General features: G+C 38.1%; 1 protein-coding gene and 1 non-coding gene across 2 annotated transcripts; both read right to left on the bottom strand.

Annotated features, from left to right (window-relative positions):
- Nucleotides 1-6,582: 6,582 nt before the first annotated feature.
- Nucleotides 6,583-6,715, bottom strand: LOC126031426 (small nucleolar RNA SNORA51). Its single transcript, XR_007503306.1, has one exon. It is a non-coding gene; the product is annotated as a small nucleolar RNA SNORA51 (small nucleolar RNA).
- Nucleotides 6,716-10,779: 4,064 nt separating this feature from the next.
- WNT16 (Wnt family member 16) lies at nucleotides 10,780-21,113 on the bottom strand. The gene is made up of 4 exons (XM_049771149.1): nucleotides 21,019-21,113; nucleotides 20,551-20,792; nucleotides 18,444-18,730; nucleotides 10,780-11,363 (listed from the first exon to the last, which is right to left on the bottom strand). The coding sequence occupies exons 1-4, from the start codon at nucleotides 21,111-21,113 to the stop codon at nucleotides 10,899-10,901; spliced, it is 1,089 nt and encodes a 362-aa protein (XP_049627106.1). The 3' UTR covers nucleotides 10,780-10,898.
- Between the last annotated feature and the right edge of the window lie 587 nt (nucleotides 21,114-21,700).

Raw genomic sequence — 21,700 nt, 5'->3', positions numbered from 1 at the left:
TCTGACTACATTCTACTACCCTTCTCATTTTTACTGATGATTGTCTTTCATATGCAGATCTTAAACTGGTATTTCCTGGGAGCTTTCAAAGGAATACCCAAGAGGGATTAAGTTGCTTTTGCTGGGTAGTGCTTTTAGTGGCAGTCTCTCGTAGTAGGAGGCTAAGAGTTGAAACTCAGGCCTGGAGGAACCAAGAACTTGAGATTTAGACTTCTGTTCCAAACAATCTCCCAACCATCCACCCAGCCCTTTGCATCTTTCCCTGAACCCTTTGTAAGGGGACTTTGGCAAGGTTGGAATCTCAGTTGTGAGAATATTAACATATTTTATGGCTTTCTGAGATCAACACTTCCCTTATAGGGTAAGTTTATTTATTTAACAGTATACATTTAACTTTGGAGTACATTCCCTGTAAAGTATAATGCATCTGAGAAGACTGTCATTCTGATGTTAGTGCCACTGCATGCTTGTGGCCTGATGGGACAAACATGTTCAGTCCTAGAGCCAATGAATTCACTGCCAAATCTGCATCATCAATAGATAGAATGGGCAATTTGGAAATGGAACTGTTTTCTTATGTGGTCCTCCGTACAACATTTTGTGGCCCACGGCTGGCCTTCAAATATCGCAGTACTCGCCATTATTCGCTTGCCGAATAAAAATCGCATGTTAGAAGGCCGGCCACAAAATGTTGTATGGAGGGCTGCAACAACTTGTGGGCCGCGAGTTTGAGACTCTAGCGAGCAGACTACATGCCTACCCATAGAAATGCTGTTTTAGCTAAGTATGAGTTCTAGGAGCATTATCATGAAATTGCATATAAAACGATTTCAAATTTTGTCTCAAAAAAAAAAAAAAAGAGACTCCCAAAATGTAGCTTTTGTTGATCCCTGCATTTCAGGACCCCTTGAAGGCTTCAAGTAGCGTGTCATACCAGTTCAAGCTTTGAGCAGAAGAGAAATTTTGGCAATGCCAGGGATCGAACTCAGTTCTCACACTTGCTATACTTGAGCCACACCCCTCAGCACTGGAGAAGAAATTATAAAGTGAATGATGCAGAGAGCTATGATCACCAGTAGTATACAGTTCTTGGAGAATACCATGGTCCTTGAGAGTTGGTGAGTGATGAAGAAAGTAGGAAAGCTCATAATCTTTTGGTGTGGGAAAGAAGTGCAAACCTTAAATTCTGGATACTTCTCAAGGGACTGTGGCCAGCACTTAGTGCCTTTTGCTCTCTTCCAAGGAGCTTTAAGATCTCTCAATAATCTAGGGGCCGGGCGGTGGCGCTGGAGGTAAGGTGCCTGCCTTACCTGCGCTAGCCTAGGAGACGGACCGCGGTTCGATCCCCCGGCGTCCCATATGGTCCCCCAAGCCAGGCGCGACTTCTGAGCGCATAGCCAGGAGTAACCCCTGAGCGTTACCAGGTGTGGCCCAAAAACCAAAAAAAAAAAAAAAAAAGATCTCTCAATAATCTTGACATTGGCTCTTATAGAAATTAGGAATTTTTTGACTTAGAGGTTATATATATATATATTTTTTTCTTTGTATATTTCTTTAGATGTATTTCCTCAATAGGTATAATTCTTAGTGTGTATTTTCTTATGTAGAGTTAGCTTCCCCCATCCCTTTTTTGGATCTGTTTAGTAAAAAATTCTAGTAGAAAAGTTTCTCTTGGAGTCTGAGTTTGGGTTAGAACCTGTTTATCGGGATTATTTAGCTTGCTATTTTTACCGCTATATGCATAGTACAATGTGTCATTATTCCTTTTTGCATAGCCACATTAAAATGTGGGAAATCTTATGTATTGAAAGAATTTCTTATCTAATAGGGATAGGAACTCATAAATTATATAGTGCTTTTCACCCTGAACATTTGTCATAGTGACTTGACTTAGGCGTCAGTTGACTGGACACTGGCCATCCAACTCTGAACCTTGGATCCCATCCTTGGAACCAGCAAGGTTTTCTGCACCAGCACTAGAAATCAAACTTTCACCAGGAGAAACCCTAATGCCACCCTGGCACCGATTTGCTCTAGGTTAGGCTCATATGACATGCTGAAGACTAGGAAAGAGCAAAAACTTGCTTTCAGGGCAGGTTTCCCTGCCTTGCCATCTAATGGTGAGATGAAAACATAAGATGTTCTGTGACACACTGACTGAAATAGGATATGTGCAAAAAACAAAATCTATAATTACAGAAGCATATCACAACCATGATTAAGAAGAACTTTTCCTGGGAGAATGAAGAAAGACTTCAAGGTTAGACAGTTATACCAACAGTATGCCAGGTGCCTGTAGTTGGTCTTATGATATGATGCTTCATGGGTAGGGTAACCATGATTTTTAGGCCAAGGGTTTTTCCTTTCTAATTTTACCAACTGTTTGCTGTGCCTATGCAAAACAAAACCTGCCACCCCCTTTTTAATTTTATTGTTATCTTCTAGATAGGGGCTCCTATCTTTTTTTGAAAATAAAATTGTGAATATGAACTACTTTGTTTTACCTCATATTTTTGCAGTTTCTATAAAATTGAGAAGAAAATAAAGAGGGTGGGGTTCAGGAGCCAAGTGGTCTCAGGTGCATTGGTGAAGATAAAAAAGGACAGAACGAAATACCCAAGCCAAAGTCAACAATAGAATCAAGATACCTAAACTAAAATATAAACTTAAAATGGGCCTGTTACACTGGCAGGCTAGGTGGTTAAGAATGCTGGCATAGGATGCATGCTGGGAACTTTGGTAGAGGAAGGTCAACACTGGTGGTGGAATGGCTCTAATTCACTGTCACTGTATGCCTGAAATCCAACTTGAAGGACTTTGTAAATCACAATGGTTACATATATATACATATTTCTTATATCTAGATACAGTATAAGAATAAAGATAAATTATGAGCTTTTCTGTATATGGTAAAATGGTTGAAAGTCAATTCTTTTTTTCTGCCACATCTAGCTGTGCTCAGGATTTACTCCTGTCTCTGTGCTCATGAATCACTACTATCTGGGCTCAGGGGAACATATGCTTTAGTCCTCTGAAAGTCAATTCTTGTGGAATGAGAATTAACACCATGCACAGGGCTAATGAGATTCAATTAGCAAAGCTCTTAAGGATCCTTCCTATAATCCTCAGCATTGTGTGTGTCAGATATGGACCTTATTACAGGATTCATGGCAACTGAAAGTCCTATATTTGACACATTTGAAAGTATAGTTTCTTGAGAAATAAATGGCGCATTCAGGGGAAGAAGGCATATTTAAGACAGCTGAGTGAGAATTTTTCATTGTGAATTGGGAACCTTACCTTTAATCTAATAAAGTTATTTTTCCTGTAACCATCAGAAAGAAAAGGCCTGTTCAGGAGGATTTGTTCTAGTCTTTTTTTATTCTGTTTACCCAATTTGATCTTGCACTAGAAACTCTTTAAAGAGCTTTGTAAAGATCAGAAATAAGTTGTTTTCCAGGGATTTTGAGATGAAACAACAGGGGAAAAAAAAGAAGAAATGTTAATTATGCATTCATTTGTGAATGTGTGAATAAATATGGAAATAGTTTTTGAAATCAATAAAACTTATTTTAATAAAAAATAATTGTACACTAGAGTAGGTAATCAACTTATATTTTTTTTTCGGCCACACCCATTTGATGCTCAGGGATTACTCCTGGCTAAGCACTCAGAAATTGCTCCTGGCTTGGGGGGACCATATGGGACACAGGGGGATCGAACCGCAGTCCTTCCTTGGCTAGCGCTTGCAAGGCAGACACCTTACCTCTAGCGCCACCTCACTGGCCCCTCAACTTACATTTTATAGATTGATAAATATTCTTGATTTATATGGAGCTCAAAGTAGATTTAACTATGCAGGTAAATTTGCTGAGACTATTTTAAATTCATTAGAAGTTACTCTTCCTAGCTAAGAATGACTTGATATGGATCAAGATCTGATGGGGCCGGCGAGGTGGCACTAGAGGTTAGCCAAGGAAAGACTGCAGTTCGATCCTCCGAAGTCCCATATGGTCCCCCCAAGCCAGAGGCAATTTCTGAGCACTAGCCAGGAGTAACCCCTGAGCATCAAATGTGTGTGGCCCGAAAAACCAAAAAAAAAAAAAAAAAAAAAAAAAGATCTGGGTGGTTTGTTGGGGCTAACATGCAGGAGAGTAAGCTTTTTGTTTCTTGGTGGCAGTAAGTAAAGGCTGAAAAAGGCAGAGAGGGTAGCCCACTGTTCACTTTTTGCTTTTCCGTGAAAGAATCACATGCCTTCATTTACTCAGTGAATGAAAAAGTCCCAAATGAAACAAGTTTTTGTTGACTTGGTCCACATTTATTCTTCCTTTTCCTTTATAACTAGTGGGAGAGGCTGCTTTTTCTAGCATGATTTTGTTTCAAAAGTTTTTAATCAGGAAAACCACCTCGAGTGGTTTTTCCTTGGATGCGAAAGTAAACCATCACCAATGGTAAATTTCATCCATCTATTAAAAATAGCACCTTATGTAACAATTGGCTATAAGCACAACAATAAAGAGGATGTAAGTATTTATTTAAAGTCACACTAAATTAGTTTGATCTTTACCCCCAGTCATTTCCTTTTGGAATGATGGTTAGGCTCTTGCATAATCCAACTGTTAGCCACATTGGGATAAAAAATAGCAGGCATTTTAAAACACTATGATCTTAGAAATAAAGAGGTGGTGTATTTTAATTCTATTCCATGGTGAGTTCCAAGATCTTAGTTGTTCATCACCATCTTGCTCCCCAACCGAGTTTATATAACCAAACCATGAAAATTCAGTACTTTTTCAACTATCTTCTAGTTTTCATTATATTTACAAATACACAAAGTTTTATATGGTATACTGAAAACTCAGGCTTTGAACAATTTTGAGACTGTAAATCATTTACTGATAAAGGGCACAGATGCTGAAAATCAACTCATTGCTCATGAGGTTGGGCTTAACTCATTATTAGTTTTGTCATCTGTAAATGAGGGCCACAGCAAGGATACTTATTTTGTGAATTCACTTTGACAATAAAATGTCTTGACACCTACAATTTGAAACAACTCCTGGTATATAAAAAGAGCTATGTTCGTATTTGATAATTTTTTTGATGGGGGAGGGCCACACCCACAGGCCCTCAGGGATTACTCCTGGCTCTGCACTCAGAAATAGCTCCTGGCAGGCTAGGAGACCATATAGGATGCTGGGAATCAAACCTGGGTCTGTCCCGGGTTGGCTGCATGAAAGGCAAATACCCTACTGCTGTGCTATTTCTATGGTTCCTTTTTTATTTCTTTTTAAAGAAAATTCCACCCTGGCATATCTGTGTCCTGTAGGCTATCTGCAGGCATTAACCTCAACTGACCTCATCATCTAACTCAAAGAAATGTGAATAACATAGTACAACTGGTCTACAGTAAAACTAAAATCTAAAACGTAATTAAGGCAATTTAGCCAACTTTCTTGAGAAGGGCTTATCAGAAAAATTCATGATTCCCTGAGATATAATTAAAAGTTTTTCTCTCAAGTCAGTTATGTGAATATAATTAACCAATTGGCTTCAAATGGCTGATTTAATTGTTTGGGGGTGGCTTTAAAAGATAATGCAAAAAGTATCAGCAGCTCATCAATTTTTCTATTCTAAATATTATGAAAAAAACTTTATTGGTTCCACACTTTTAAAATTAGGGATTCCATTTGGGTGAGAACGGAGAGTCTTAGAGCAATTTCAATGATTACCGGGTCACCGAGGTCATATTAGGCAGGACTGGAAGGAAACATACGATGCTGTGGCTCAAATTCAGGACTTCAAACTTGATAGGCACATGCCACTCATTTCAGTACTGATAATACTTCAGAAATTTTAAGTATATTGTTGAAATATTTACTATGAACAATATAAGGCCCTAAAGCTGCTAACAAACCATAAAGCTAGGGTGAACATTTAACATAGAGAACTACTTTCCATTGTTATTATCACTGGGGGGAAATGTTGTAGTATTCAGAAGCTACTCTCAGCTAAGCGCTCAAGAACCATATTGCTAGTGGTATTTGGGAGACCTTGTGCAGCGGAATAAAATCCAGAGTCTCTGTCAAATCGCATCCCTGCACATCCTCTGCTAATCTTGAAAGTAATTTTAATATTGTATAAATATTCATACAAGACAAATTATTTACTTACTTTCTTAACTAAAGTGATCGATTGCCATTTGATGTTTCTTTTTTTTTTTTTTTTTTTTTTTTAGTTTTTGGGTCACACCCAGCGGTGCTCAGGGGTTACTCCTGGCTGTCTGCTCAGAAATAGCTCCTGGCAGGCACAGGGGGCCATATGGGACACTGGGATTCGAACCAACCACCTTTGGTCCTGGATTGGCTGCTTGCAAGGCAAACGCCGCTGTGCTATCTCTCCGGGCCCTGATGTTTCTCTTAATTTTATTTAATTTCTTTGTTGTCTCTCATCGTTTCAGTGTTGCCTTTTTGAGGCATTTCCAAATTTACAAAAGTATTGAACTCAGTTGAAAATTAATACAATTAATAAATTGTATTAATAATAAATAAATTACTAAAATTAATACTATTCTTTCTTCTTTTTTGTCCCCTAATTCACAATATAGACCAGGCAAAGGGCCTGTGTTGAGGTGTATATAGGATGCATTTATTGTACCTCCTCTTTCTATACAGTCAGTGTAAAGAACACAGCCTGTGGTAAGAATTGGGAGGCCTTATCTTATCTTTTTTTATTTTTTAATATATATATAAGGACATAGAATCACCTCAGGCCACTTTGTAGTCTGACCAGGTGATACCAGAATGGGATTTCCAAAACACATCACTAGAACTTGGGATATCTAATGTTATTGCTCAGGCATCCAAGTACATTTTATTTGTTTTTGTTTGTTTGTTTGTTTTTGTTTTTGTTTTTTTGGGTCACACCCGGCAGCGCTCAGGGGTTATTCCTGGCTCTGGGCTCAGAAATCGCCCCTTGCAGGCTTGGGGTGGGGGGTGGGGGAGAACCATATGGGATGTTGGGATTCGAACCACCGTCCTTCTGCATGCAAGGCAAACACCCTATCTCCATGCTAAATCTCCAGTCCCCAAATAGATTTAAATGATGATATAACACCCAGGTTTCCTCCTGTGCATTAATTCTTTTTTTATTCACAAGTTACATGGTTTATTTGAAATGAATCTCATAGCCTGTCTCAGGCATGGCTGTATTTATTGTGTTGATGATAGGTGAATCATCTCCCAAATGAAATCTCCAATGATCATTGTGATTGGTTAAGTGAGAATTACCCAATCAGAGTCACTAAGATTCCAAGAACCTTTGTTGGATATGCTGGATAATAAATATTTTTCTCTCCTATATAAGAATCTAGGGGCCGGGCGGTGGCGCTAAAGGTAAGGTGCCTGCCTTGCCTGCGCTAGCCTTGGACGGACCACGGTTCGATCCCCCGGTGTCCCATATGGTCCCCCAAGCCAGGAGCAACTTCTGAGCACATAGCCAGGAGTAACCCCTGAGTGTTACCGGGTGTGGCCCAAAAACCAAAAAAAAAAAAAAAAAAGAATCTAAAAAAAGAAAACCAGAAAAGAAGAAAAAAAAGAAAGAAAAAAGAAGGAAGGAAGGAAGGAAGGAAGGAAGGAAGGAAGGAAGGAAGGAAGGAAGGAAGGAAGGAAGGAAGGAAGGAAGGAAGGAAGGAAGGAAGAGAGGCAGGGAGGGAGGGAGGAAGGGAAAGAAAGAGGGAGGGAGAGAAAAAGAGGGAGAGAGGGAGGGAGGAATGAAAAGAGGACGGGAGAGAGGGAGAGATAGAAGGAGGTAGAAAGGGAAGAAGAAAAAAGGAAGAAAAAAATCTGGAAAAATTTCTAATCAATTTTATAACCAATTTCACTTGGTTATAAAATAGGAGTTTTCCTTTCTGGGTATGTGTGTCACACTCAGAGGAGCTCAGGACTTACTTCTGAGGGATTGAAACTGAGTCGGCAATGTGTAAGCAACCACCCTACCCACCTTAATGCTTTCTAAGTGTTGACTGCAGGATGACAGCCAAAAGATTAGGAAAAGTTGCTAAGCATAGAGTTTGAGGGAGGCTCTGAAACAATACTACAACACTTTGTCGAGCCTAAGTAGCAAACAATGACAGAAGCCAGCCTCTTTCAGAGCTGAATCCTGAGAAACTTAGGGGAGCTTTCCAATCAAGCTTCACTTGAGCCTTGGACTCTCATTGCCTAAGTCATTACATTTTCTTTAGTGTTTGTTGTGATTGGGTTGACATCATTGACAACCTTGTAACAATAAAGAAATTTAACTGATTCAGGCAAAACATTCTAGGTAATAGGTAGTATGGGAATGCTGGTGCCCAAAACCTATATTCCAGCAGCACCACAATGCTCCCTTTTCTGTGATGGACAGGAAGGAAATGGCCAAGTCAAAAATTATTGAGTGTTTTTTTTTTCCCTGCTTATTTGTTTTGGGGTCACATCCTGTGGTGTTCAGAGGCTATTTTCAGCTCAGTATCATGGGGTCACTCCAGCTGTGATCCTCAGACATGTATTGCCAGGAATCAAATTTAGCCCCCTACACAGAGAATGCACTCCAATACATTGAGTTGTCTCACTGGCCAAAGGCAAGATTGCTAACCTTAAAAGTGATATTTCAAAGATAATTTCCATAATAAAGATAGAAGAAAAAGGAACTCAAGGACATAGCTTGTGAGTTAGACCTTTTTGTATAGGAATATTATAAAAGAGAATCTGGACTGGCTATGCCACTTTTAAGCAATGATTTAATAGAAATCAGGTATTTGTGAATTACAGGTTGCATGTTTTCCATAATTGATGGGTAAGATAATTGTGAAAAATATAACTAATAAAATAATAAAATTTAGTTAATAGAATAAATTGTTCCCAATGGGAGTTATAGTCTTAATCATCTTTACTCCTGCCTATTTTTATTGCAGAAAAAATTAGATTTACTATTAAAAAAGGATAGTATTGTTTTCTGGGTTATTCTAATTAATGGATAAAAAAGATTAGTGCATTACTCTTTTAAATCTGAGCTGTATTTTTTCACATATCATTTATGAATCTTTGATTTAGTAAATAACAATTTTGTTCAATTTGAGGGGTCACAGTTAAATATTTAGTCTTGATTTTACTATTAAGCCTGTCATGCTTTCTTGTAAAAATGCTTGTTCTTTTCCACAAGTTATGGTACATGAAACTTAAACAAAATTGTCAAGTTATGGGAGGGAAGAATGCAGGGAAACATTAATTTGCTGATTATAAGATAAGAATAGTTTTGACCATTCTGAACTTATATATTTTTTATATAATTCCAAAATATTTAACAATTTTATAAAAACATAAACATTCATATTAAAATACAACTTTGAATATAATTCTATAAAACCACATAAAATATGAATATACATGCATGAATGAAAAACAAGAAAGGCTATTCAACATTCACATGAAAATGCAGCATTACTTACAGAATAATAAATATCTAGGCTATTAAATCCACAAATTGATCATTATTCTGATTTAGATTCTTTTTTTCCAGTTAAGACTTTTACAGCATAATTTATGTAAAATAAACTTACAAGGTAAGCGTAGCTAGTTAAAAACAGAATTCAACTAATCTGACTGCTAAAGTAACATAATTCTTGATATTTTGAAGCACGTTTTAAACTCTAACATATAAAACTGTCATTTGGGCAAAAAATACACATCAATATAACTCCACAATTAGCTTCTTTTTTTTTAATGTATTGAAAAAGAGTTAAGACTATGAGAAGAAACAGAAGTCATTCCTATTTCTAAGATGATTTTATTGCCTTAGCTCTTATATTTAGGCAATAACTGTCCAAATTCTTAGTATGTATCATAATTTAAACACTGTATTCACAAAATATAAAACTTTTAAAAGTAAGATCCTTTACAAAATACCATTTTTACATATTTAAAGCATGCTTTTCCCTACAATGTAGGAGAGCCTTTTACAATTTTCTCTTAACATTTGCTACAGGCTTCCAGGATCCCTTCAACCTTCTGTATTTCAAAAGTTTTTGAGTATTTCAGCTGAGAGTAGAAACTGATTGATGATTCAAATAGAAAGTCAAAACTTAAAGATGCTATCATTCTACTGATAATTTTCTAGATCAATTATTGTGATTAAAAGGCACTTAAAATATTGATGATAGTTTCCTTTTTATACTTTGTTTTTTTTTTCCTTCTGTAACTAAAAACTCTGATAAACACATTTTAGGAACAATATAAAATATTCTAAAGATTTTTAAATTTACTCTTTTTAGAAATGCAAGAACCCACCGCTTCTTTTTATTTTTTTCAGCATTTTTTCCATGCACATCTATATGATTTCATAAAGAAAATAGGTGAGTTTCATGTGGCTGGAATTTTTTTTAATTTTTTAAAATTTGTTTGTTTATTTGGGGGCCATACACAGCAGATTTCAGGGCTAACTCTTGGACCTCTATTCAGAAAACACTCCTGGCGAGCTAGCTGCAATGTGTCTCACATTTCCTATTTCTTTAAAAGATGCCTAATTAACATGGTTACTATTTACCCACTGCTATCGAGTTCTGTAAATAGCTGAGTTCCACAGTCAAGGATCTTAACCAGAGAATGGACCAACTGTCTTGGCAAGAAGGATCTTGGTTGAAAGCAGGTCATCTTCCTTGTAAATCAGTATAATCCCCAAGCCAGCAATACATTAATCCAAAACTTTTGTAACTTTAAAATTTCAAGAAATTTACATGTTCCATGTGTGATTGGATCTTGCCCAGATAAAAGAAACGGTCAGTCCTGCATAGTGAGAGATACACTCTTGGGTGATACTTCATCTGTATGTCACTGAACAAGGTTGCCAAAGGCATGATGGAATAATTACTTGCACGTGTGTACGTCTGCCATGCTTTCACACCTCCTGCATCGGACATAACAGCACCAAATGAACTTGCACTCACACCTTTCCACGTGCCGGACCACATGAGTGTTATAGCCTCTGCCACAGCACAGGAGGTTGCAGCCATCAGCACCCTCTGATGTTCGGTTGCATTCTCTTCCTTGTGTCCCTGGAATCCCTAGTTTCTTATCCTCGACGCAGTAATTAGGAGACTTATTAATGTAAAGCAGATCATCCTTGCTGATGGGGATTTTTCTTTGATCCTTTTCTCTCCTGCGCATTTTCCTTTTTATTTTGTCTGAGATTTGGACACTATTTTCATACTTATCTTTCAACAAATGGCCAATCTTCTCAAAAGATGACATGGTTTTCCAGCATGTTTTTACAGCACAGGAGCCAGAAACTCCATGACAGCGGCAGTCAACTGACATCAACTTAGCGACAGCCTACAAACAACAGTTGTTGCATTAAATATAAAGCAGGAATGAACTATTCAACAGTGCAGAGCACTGAACACTTAGCTGTCTGGGTCTGTACCTACCTACAAGAAAATGATGGTTTAGAATATAAAGAACCTTTACAGATTGTATTAAGTTCACACTTTTATTACTTTATTTTATTATTATTATTTTTTTTGGTTTTTGATTTTTGGGTCACACCTGGCAGCTCTCAAGGTTACTCCTGGCTCTATGTTCAGAAATTGCTCCTGGAGGGGCCGGTGAGGTGGCGCTAGAGGTAAATGTCTGCCTTGCAAGTGCTAGCCAAGGAAGGACCGCGGTTCGATCCCCCGGTGTCCCATATGGTCCCCCAAGCCAGGGGCAATTTCTGAGCGCTTAGCCAGGAGTAATCCCTGAGCATCAAACAGGTGTGGCACCAAAACAAAACAAAACAAAAAACCAAACCAAAACAAAACAAAGCAAAAAAAAAAAAAAAAAAAAAGAAAAAAAGAAAAAGAAATCGCTCTTGGCAGGCTCAGGGGACCATATGGGATGCCAGGATTCAAACCACCTTCCTTCTGCTTGCATATGACAGATTCAAGTTTGATCCCCTGCATCTATATGGTCCCACAAGCACACCAAAACTAATTCTGAGCATAGAGCCAGTACTGAGCACTACCTCAGTAATGTATTAATATTTTAAATAAATATTTTTAATAAAATATATTAATACTTTTATTATCTTATTATTTTAATTTATTCCTTATTTCTAAACTTTGTCTAATTGGAGGCATTGAAAGGATATTGCATGCCTCTGTGACCAATATCATTGAGCATCCTGCAGGTCAGAGTAACATAGGAGCAATGCTTAGGAGAAATACAGACTGTCAGAGTCAGAAACTTGTAATTTGTTCCTCCCCACACCACCTCCTTCACTTCTGGACCATTTCTAATGATCTACTCCCTGCTCTGTGCTCAGCGGTTTCTCCTGAGGTGTTTGGGGAGCCAGAGAGATATTCGCATGTTAATAAAACCCTTGAGTGACTCATTGCACACAAAATTGAGAGGCACAAGAGAGTCCTTATACTACTTCACTCATGCAGTACATGGAAATATTTATGAAACCCTACTAAGCCTGAAACCGTGACACTGGGATTGAATCACCCAAGATGGAATCCAGGTAATACTATTTCAATTAGGCAGCTTAGACGATGCTAATGGGCATCAGGGATGAGAACCTACTAACTCAATTGAGATTTCTTAGGTTTGATCCTCCAAGTCAGTTTTATTCTCTGAGGCCTGGGGAACATGCTTTGCCCTGGTCAGAGACCACATGCAAAACCCTGACTAGTCAACTTAAAAGAAGGGACTGGAGTATGTGGTTGCTCCCCGCAAATTCTTCATCGCTTTTTTTTTTTAAAATTAATTCAAAACACATGTTTGATTTTTAACAGAAAGAAGCATCTTCGTAAAAATAGGCAGGAAATAACATTTATACAACTTTTTGATTCTAAGCAAAGTTTAGTTTATTCAGACTGAGGAATTAGTCTGAATAATGACTGACACAATATTAAAGTTTACATAAACGCCTCCTCTCCCAGAAGAAGAAACTGCAGTGAAAGTCGAGATGAATATTCAAATGGAACTAACAGAGCAAAAACAATATTAAGATTTCAAAAGTTTTAAGGTTCTAATCTCTCATATGCCAGACTGCTTGGCCTAACTTCCTCCAATTCCCAGAGGATGGCAGAGCAGAGTAATAAATTGTCAGGACTAGCTGCAGAGTTGACATTCTGTCAACATGCTGAGGAAAATGAAAAATAGACCTCTTCATTCAATAACGTGGAAATTCTGTATGTAATCTCATCAAAGAAAGAGAAAAGCTCCCAGCTCAAATTCTACTTACAGTTCTTATCGAAACAATAAAATGACAGCCTTGTAGGTTTTGCTATTTTCTTCCAAACCTGACACTGACACTTTTGTGAAATGTTAAATTTCATCACAGCTTAAGCAGTTTCTGAGCTATCTAAGGAGACAGGATATTTAAAACAATTTATAATATTTGCAACCTTGAATGAGAGCATATGGTTTTGATTTTTGTAATATCCAATACTTTTTTAGTAGTGTTTGAAAAAATAAACAGCCTAATAGTTAAAACTATACTTTATAAAAAAACAGCACTCGTGCTCTTTTTTTTACTTCATAAAATCGAGAAGCAAGTAGATATGTCTCCTCATTAACTCAGGCAAAAGGTAGCTTCAAATTATATGAAAGCAACTTATAAAGCATGAATCACAGGCATAGTCGGTTAAACGTATGGTGTTAGATAGTCACAAAACCTTTAAAACATCTCCCGGCAAATAAACATTCAAATTAATTTAATCTACCTACTTTTGTTCAGATATTTAAAACTTAAGGACATGAGAAAAAAATAGGGCTGCATCAATGTTAGGTAATAACCAAATAAATTGTCCAAAGAAAGCAAAAAATCTAAAAATGTATGTTTATGTGTTTAAACCTGGTTAACGTTCCTTACAGTCATCACTTGGTGATTTAAAGTTGCCTCTCATTCGGAAACCTGACAGAGAAGCCAACAATCTCTTTAGTTAACCATTCAGACATCTGGTAGTGTTACCAATGTGAAAAGCATGGAAAATTAAAAGAAAGGTTATTACGTGGCGACAGAATAATTAATTAGTACAATTCACTTAAATCGTTTTGCATCACCCTGTATTGGAATAGGGGTGTAGGAATAAAGCCTACTGTCCTGCACCAAAGTGTAAATCACGAAGGACAATGGTATAGGGACATTCGATGGAATAGACTCTATCCTATTTTTCAGCCCACAGCAGACTGAATCCCCAAAGGTGACATACTGCATCACTTGTTTGAAGAATAAAAAGAGAGATTGATTTTCATATCTAGTTACAATGCCTGTTAAGCTTATATAGAAATTTGAGGAAAAGTTTTCTGCCATAAAAGAACTTGTCCTTTTAAATATATGAAGTTAGTTTTAATGCCTTTCAAGGAGGACATTTACAATTTTTTCCTATTACCTTTAAATTCTATTACTTTTTATTTCAGATAGTAACTATTAGAAAAGAAATAATGTTCTATCATCTCTCTTTATATATAATATAAAAGTCAAGAAGAATCCCAATAACTTGATAGGCAATTTAAAGTATTATGCCTGTCTAAACTCCTAGAAAAACACACAAACAATATGGATTATAATAAAGAAATGTAATAAACAACATGTATACAAACATATACACAAATTTTACAGCACTGAGAGCACTTCTGAGCAAGTGATCATAAATTATTTTACTCAGGTTCGTTTTGTAGGAAAAGTTGCCTTACACAGTAGGTAGTTAATAAACATGTGCTAATTATTACACATATACAGGAAAAATAAAGTATACTTATGACCTTAAATGAGGGAAGTAGGTGGTGCACAATATAAGTTCTTAATATGTAGAAGGATAATTTTAGCAGACAGAGAAAAAAATGAAAGTGGAAAAAGCAATTTAGTTAAGAAAACTGTACGAGCACATTAAAAATTACGTATTGGTGTTTTTTGGATATTGTTCCTAACTAATGATAAATATCCAACTTAAGCTATTGTGATAGTGCAGGCATTTTCTGGTGACAGGAAAAATAAGGGAATAGCAGCTGAATGAGTTGTGTGTGGTTATGAGAAAATTCCTTTCTCTAGTTGAGTTGTTAAGGTTTATAACGATATTAACAGAGGAATGTTTTGTTAACTATTGCAAACAGATGTGCACACTTGGAAAACGTATTTTAAACAATGGGAGAGTAATTAGGAGGGTAGTGTTTAATCTACAAGACTCTGTGTGTTAAGTGTTGGTTTGATAAATTTCTAATGAAGTGAAATCAGAAAGGTGTATCATTAATCCTAAGGTAAAAATAGAAACTACTTAAGAAGTAGTTAAAGAGGTGATTGGTCTCACAATTTGACTCAGGGGAAATGTAGTAGGTCAGAATTATTTTCCAGTTTGTTACTTTATCCAAACTTTACAGAAACGGGCAGAAATTATTGTGGAATATTTTGCAAGGGGCATTTCATTTTGACAACCCTCAGATGATCTGTTTAAGTTTTTATAAAAATTGCTACATAAGGTCGGATGGTTATATGTAGAATTTCTATTCCTCTGACCCATGTTGTCTCTCGCAGTCCAAAAATACATTTGAACCTGCTGAAAAGCAAAACAATTATGTGCTGTTCAAGTACTTATAAATATTCTTAAAACAGGTCAATGAAAATTTGGGGTTAGCCCTTCCCACTTTTTTGAGTTACTCATCATAAAACAAATTATGGGGTAGGGAAACTTAAAAGTTTATGAGGTAGACATGGGAAGAATGGAAATATTTTAAGCACACCAAAAGAAATAGCCATAAATATTCCAAGTCATATTATTCCCAGAAGTTCTGCCCCTGGAAGACATCACAACATTCTGCCAGCCAATCATCGTTCGGCAACATTATTCTTGGAGTCATAACTTTAGGAATGGTGTCAGAAAGCAAGTGGGAATCAGAGTATTTAAGGTCAGCGGTTAGAAAAATTATCTGTCCTGCTCATAGCACTACTAAGCGCCAGTACCCACATTTTTCTGACTGCTTTCCTACATTTTCAGTTTGAGATTTTGAGACTAGGGAAAATCAATTTGATTGACTGCAGGCCTTAAAGTTTGTTCAGAAGACTGCCTATTAAATTTAAGTTCTAATTATAATATCTGAATAGGGAGGTGGTTTTTTTTTATCTTAGATGATAACATAAAAACTTGGTCTGTTTTTTTTGTTATGATGGCAGCAATTGGCTTGTCATTTCTGGCCATTCATATTAAGAAAATACTTTAAACACACACAAGAAAAGACAAACAAAAACATCAAAACAGTCGAATAATATCTTGTAATTTTTAAGGTGTATCTTGACCAGTAAAGAAAAAAGAAATTCAGAAAAGACTAAAACTTATACCAAATGTTTGTGCTGAGTTATCTTATATGTGATTATAGTACTAGCAAAAGCTTAGGTAACCTAAGAAGATTTTATTTTGCCAACAGAAGATAGAGAAAAAATTATGCTGAACGATTTTTGTTTTAAAATAAAATCAATATAAACAATAGTTTAAGATCAAAGTGACAAGATTTAAAGGATAATGTACTTGAAAGAAATATACAAAATGGACTAAAATTAAATAGTTACTTATTGCCACTAATTAAATGTACATTTAAAAATACTTACAAGGTTTCCTATAAGCCCAAAGATAACTTTAATAAAGAAAATTAAATATAAGAAGAGTGCCTGAGTTGCTTTCTAGTTAATTAAAAAATTCTATCAATTTATTTTTTAAATGTCAAAAAAACATTTCAGATCTAGATTGATAACATTTTCATTTAATTATTTTGTCATTTGAAACATATATATTTTGATTTATCTTGGTGTTTTTCTCTAGTTTTGTGTTTTTTGCTTTTGTTTTGGGGCCAGACTCCACAATGTTTAGGACTTACTCCTGGCTGTGTGGTCAGCGACCATTCCTTCGAAGGCTGGAGACACCATTCGGAATACTGTGAATCGAATCCATCAGTTGCGTACAAGTCAAGCACTCTACTATACTCTATCCTGTCTTTCTAGTTTAGAGTTTTTGAAGAACATGTTAATGGCATTTAACCACTTTTACATTAATATTTCTGAAATAAAATTTCCTTATTTGGATGCTATTTAGGTGTGGTAAAAATAACATTTGAATCTTGCAAACAAAAATATAAAAAAAATCACATAGCTATAGCCTCTTATTTTCTCTTTTAAAATGAATATTTACATTGAATTTAAGTTATTATGATATATATGTTGAGTTCTGTTTTTTTATTTAAAACCAAAGTGGTTAAATTTATAAAACTAGTTGAAACTTGCAACTATTCTGAGTGCGTTCTATTTATTCACTTTCCAAAAATGTAAAATAAATTCAGCATCTATTTTAAATATTCTGAAAGATGCTTCTTGTGGAGTCGATTTATGCACTGCCTAAAAAAGTAAACCAAATGCAATGTATACTTTAACTACTCCTAAAAGATACTGCAATTTTTAAGAAGTTTATTTCAGGAGACTGCAACAGTGACTATTTTGAAATCTTAAAAAACTGTAATATTCCTATTCCTATTCTGAAAAGATTATTGTAACATATTAAACATTGTCATGTAAAGGTTTTAATTATGTTAGAAGAGCCACTTATAAAAAGCCATATGATACAACTTAAGTTGTATTGTGTCTTAAGGTAAATATATCCAGGCTAAATTGAGTTACATTTTACTTCATTTTAAGAAAATTTAGTATAGAGAAAACAGCATATATAGAACACTAATATATTGATTTTTCATATTTGCATTCCTTCTCATCTTCAATTTACCTTTATTTTAAATACCCATTAATTTAATATATATATAGTTTATATTTCTTGGTATTCAACACTATTTAAGTGACTCTGCATTGCTTTATTTTAAAATAATTGCTTCAATAAATTTTGTTCTGTAAAGTTATATTTCTTAATCCTGTACATTCCCTGATGTAGTAAAAAAATTAGCAAAATTTTGGACACTGAAAAGACAAACCGATAAACTTAGGAATCAGTGCTCACTAAAACTTCACAAAAATTCAGCATTCAGGAAATGGAATTTTATTCAGTCCTATTAGAAAACAAATGCTGTAGATCTAATTTCTATTTTGCTACTTACTAGTGACAGAATTGAACCAAAGAACCCATCAGGTATTTGCACATTTATTATTGTATATAAAGTATACACTGGTGAACACATTCATAGAAAAATTTCAGTCACATTGGATGAAAAAGTAAACTCAGTACGATTAGTACACACCCATGGAAGAACAATGAGATGATAACAGGTACACCAGTACTCATATACCATCAATTCATAGAGGCATTATATATAGAATGCAGCATATAATTAATAGATTGTCTTTTAGACTATTTTGATGGATTCATATAGAAGTGTAAGCCTACTGCTATTCTTTGCCTCAAGTTTCTTATTCTATTTTATTTTTCTAATACATACCTGCCTTCCAGCTTCGCTGTTATGTAGATTTATGGCTGACAGTACTTTGCTTTCTTTTCCAGTGGCGTTTCTGAGGGGGAAATCTAGGAACTTTCTGCTGAACCACATGCCATACTGAACATCATCAGAGCAGCCCCCCCAATGCCAGCCTTCACTTGCTGAGCCTCCGTTTTGCAAGGTGGTGTCACAGGAACATTCGGTCATGTTACCTGCACTACATGACCTAGTCACCGAATGCACCAGGCCCGCAGCCATCACAGCATAAATAAATGCTGTTTCCTTGGTACCTAGAAGAAAACACACAATGCGAAGTGAAAAAGCCATCAGTTCTCTGTTCATACTCAAAATAAAGACCAGCTTAGCCTCTTATCAAGGAAGTAAATTTTCAATTGCTTACATGAATACTTTAGAGTATGTACATGAAGGAAGCATAACTTCCCACTCTAGTCTTTTTTAAAGTGACAATTAATTTACAGTATCTCTCTTAGGGGATTTTCACCTAACATAAATCATCCTTATATGACAAAAATTTCTATTTTTACCAAAGGTAAAACTTAATATGCCAGCACAAAGCTCAGAATTTGATAGACAATAAATGACAATAATTGGCTATTGAATAACAATTCTTTGCATGGTGGTTACAATGAAAAATGTGTACTGCACATCTTTCGTTTAAAATTTAAAATGTGGTTCTGCAAAACCACAATTGGAAAGTATATCTCAAGATGCAAATCAAAATTTAGCACAAAAAGACCACAATAATTGGTCGATAAAATCTTACAAATGACTTTTTTCCACATCAAACCTTTCCTTACACACATCAGACTATGTTTAGGAAAATAACTTTTTTTCTTATTTATAACCAACCTGATATTATTATGAAAGTTAAGTATTTTACAAAGTACTAGTTAATCATTTAACAGTCTTCAGGGCATTAAAAATCAGTGAAATGTCAGTAGAAAATAAAATCAAACATTCTGGAAGACGATTGAATGTGTATTTAGAATACCTGCTGCAGAGTTTGAGACTAAAATAAAAATGAATGCAACCATCAAAACAGTAATAAAAATAACTAGAATGGAGTTAGCAGGATACTTTCCCCTCCTTTGGAGATGTTTAGATTGGAGTAGAAACAGCTTTAAGCCCGTTATCCTTTCCAGCAGCTAATGTCTCTGTATTTCAGCAAAAGTCCAGAACACATTTCTTTTTCTCTTTTTTTCCCTGCAGGGGGTCAGGGATCTTTGGGAAGAGTGTGTTGGCCAAAACGCAGCGGGGGGCAAAGGGGGTGCTTGGGCGGCGATGTGCGTAGGGGGACCCGGGTGGGGAAAGGTCACAGGAGGTGGGAGAACGGAAAATGAACCTAAGAAACAACGAATCTTTCAGCTCCCACGTCCTACCAGTCTTGCATCTGTCGCTATTCCTGGAACAAGCCCTAAGTATTTCTTTATCCTTATCGGGTCCCTAGACCGGAGGGGGCTTTTTCTGTAACTGGCCGCTCAGTGGATTGTATGTAGAGGAAGGAAGAAAAAGAGGCAGAAAGAGGAATTCAAACCAGTAGCAGTGCTAGACTCCCTTGCCTAACCAGTGGTCTTAGAAAACCCCTTTAAAAAAAATCACCCTTATTCCGTTTCCCCGATGCTCCGTGGAGCCCCGGAACGCGGGAACTCCACTTGTCCAGGGCTCAGGAGCGCATTGGAGAGGTTTAAATCAAAGCAGATGGGGCGGCGGGCATTCCTTCCCTGCTGCCGACTTCATGTTTCTCCAGCTGGTCTCCCACGTAGGGGGCCACTACGGGGTCCGAGGGGTCGGCGGGACACGGCTGAGCGCTGCGGGAAGGCGTCCCGACGCCTTGGCCTTGGGGAAATCATCCTTCTCCCACCCTCCTGCACCTAGGGGACCACACACACCTGCACCCGGGCTTTTCCACCGATCCCCTGAAAAAAGAAAAGCAACCCAAACAAACAAATAAACAAAAATACGCCCCCCCCACCCTTTCTTTGGGAAGACTTGCCAATAGTCAGAGGCCCGCAAAGGCATGTCCAGGGGGGCTACCGCGCGGCACAGGGTAGCGGAGGCGGTGCCGGGTGGTGTCCGGGGAGGGACTCACCGCTGCTCAGCTCCCGGGCGAAGAGCGCGCTGGCGGCGGGCGGGGCGCTGCTGGCCGCGGCGCAGTTCCATCTCTCGTGGCGAAACTGGCTCCGGCACTCCTGGATGCCCAGGCGCGCGCCCTCGCGGATGCTGGGCAGCAGGTAGGGCTTCCTCTTGCACAGCTCCTTCTGGCGGCTGCTCAGCGGCAGGTTGGCGCAGCCCAGCTTCTCGGGGACCCCGAAGGAGGCGATGCCCAGCCACCTGCAAGACACCCCACACCGCCACCCTAAGGCGCTGGCTTCTCCGAGCTCTGCTCCCCACACCCGCCTTTAGAGGTTTTCTGCAAACGGGAGCATTCGAAGGATTCCCCCAGCTCCAGGCAGGTTGTCCCCGCTGCCAGTCTAGGACTTCCTTCCTGGGGTCCCCACATCACAAGCCCTCTCCTGCCAGCTGTCCCCTGCACACCCCGCCACCCCCAAACACTTACATCCAATTTCCCTGCGTTTCGCAGGGGAAGACCGCGAGCAGGACTGCCCACAATGCACACAGACGGGGCAGTCCCAGGAGCGCTGCTCTGTCCATGACCCCCGCATGTGGAGTCCCCCCCGGGCCCAACCGCACCTCTTGGGTCCTCCCCGCCCCCCGAGGCCTGCGGGATCAGAGGTCAATTCTGCAAGCCTGAGCTGGGTCCTCTCCCTCGCCCCCCACCCCTTTCTCCGTGCAGAGTAGAGAAAAGCAGGGCAGCAGTTTTTCTTCTTCGTCTTCTTCTTCGGTCAGGAAACTTCCTCGTTGGCCAAGCGCAGTGGAAGGAGTTGGAGAAAATAGCTCAGGGTGGCCAGGGGGGTGTCCCGCGGCGGCCCGGAGGGGAGGATGTGCTGGAGTGAGGGAGCGTCCCCTGCATTCCAAGGTGAGAAAGTGGCGGGGATGTAGCCATCTCCATCGCCCGGGCCTCGCCTCCCATCTCCTCCCTCCTCCGCACCGCTGGGAGCCTGATTGGTCCAGCCCTGGCCCCGCACCTCATCGGCCCCGGACCCCTCGAGTTCCTATTGGCTGCCAGCAAACTCCGCAGGGGACCTCTAGGCGGCCGGTCCGGATCCCGGGTGTGTTGCTGACCTTGCCCTCCTAGACTGTCACCTCTGGGAAAGTCTTGGGGCTCTGACTCAATGAGC

The sequence above is a fragment of the Suncus etruscus genome, chromosome 1 (genome assembly GCF_024139225.1).
Source record: "Suncus etruscus isolate mSunEtr1 chromosome 1, mSunEtr1.pri.cur, whole genome shotgun sequence".
In the NCBI taxonomy this organism is placed as follows: domain Eukaryota; kingdom Metazoa; phylum Chordata; class Mammalia; order Eulipotyphla; family Soricidae; genus Suncus; species Suncus etruscus.
Note: the sequence above shows the minus strand (reverse complement) of the source record. Positions and strands in the feature narration are given on the sequence as shown.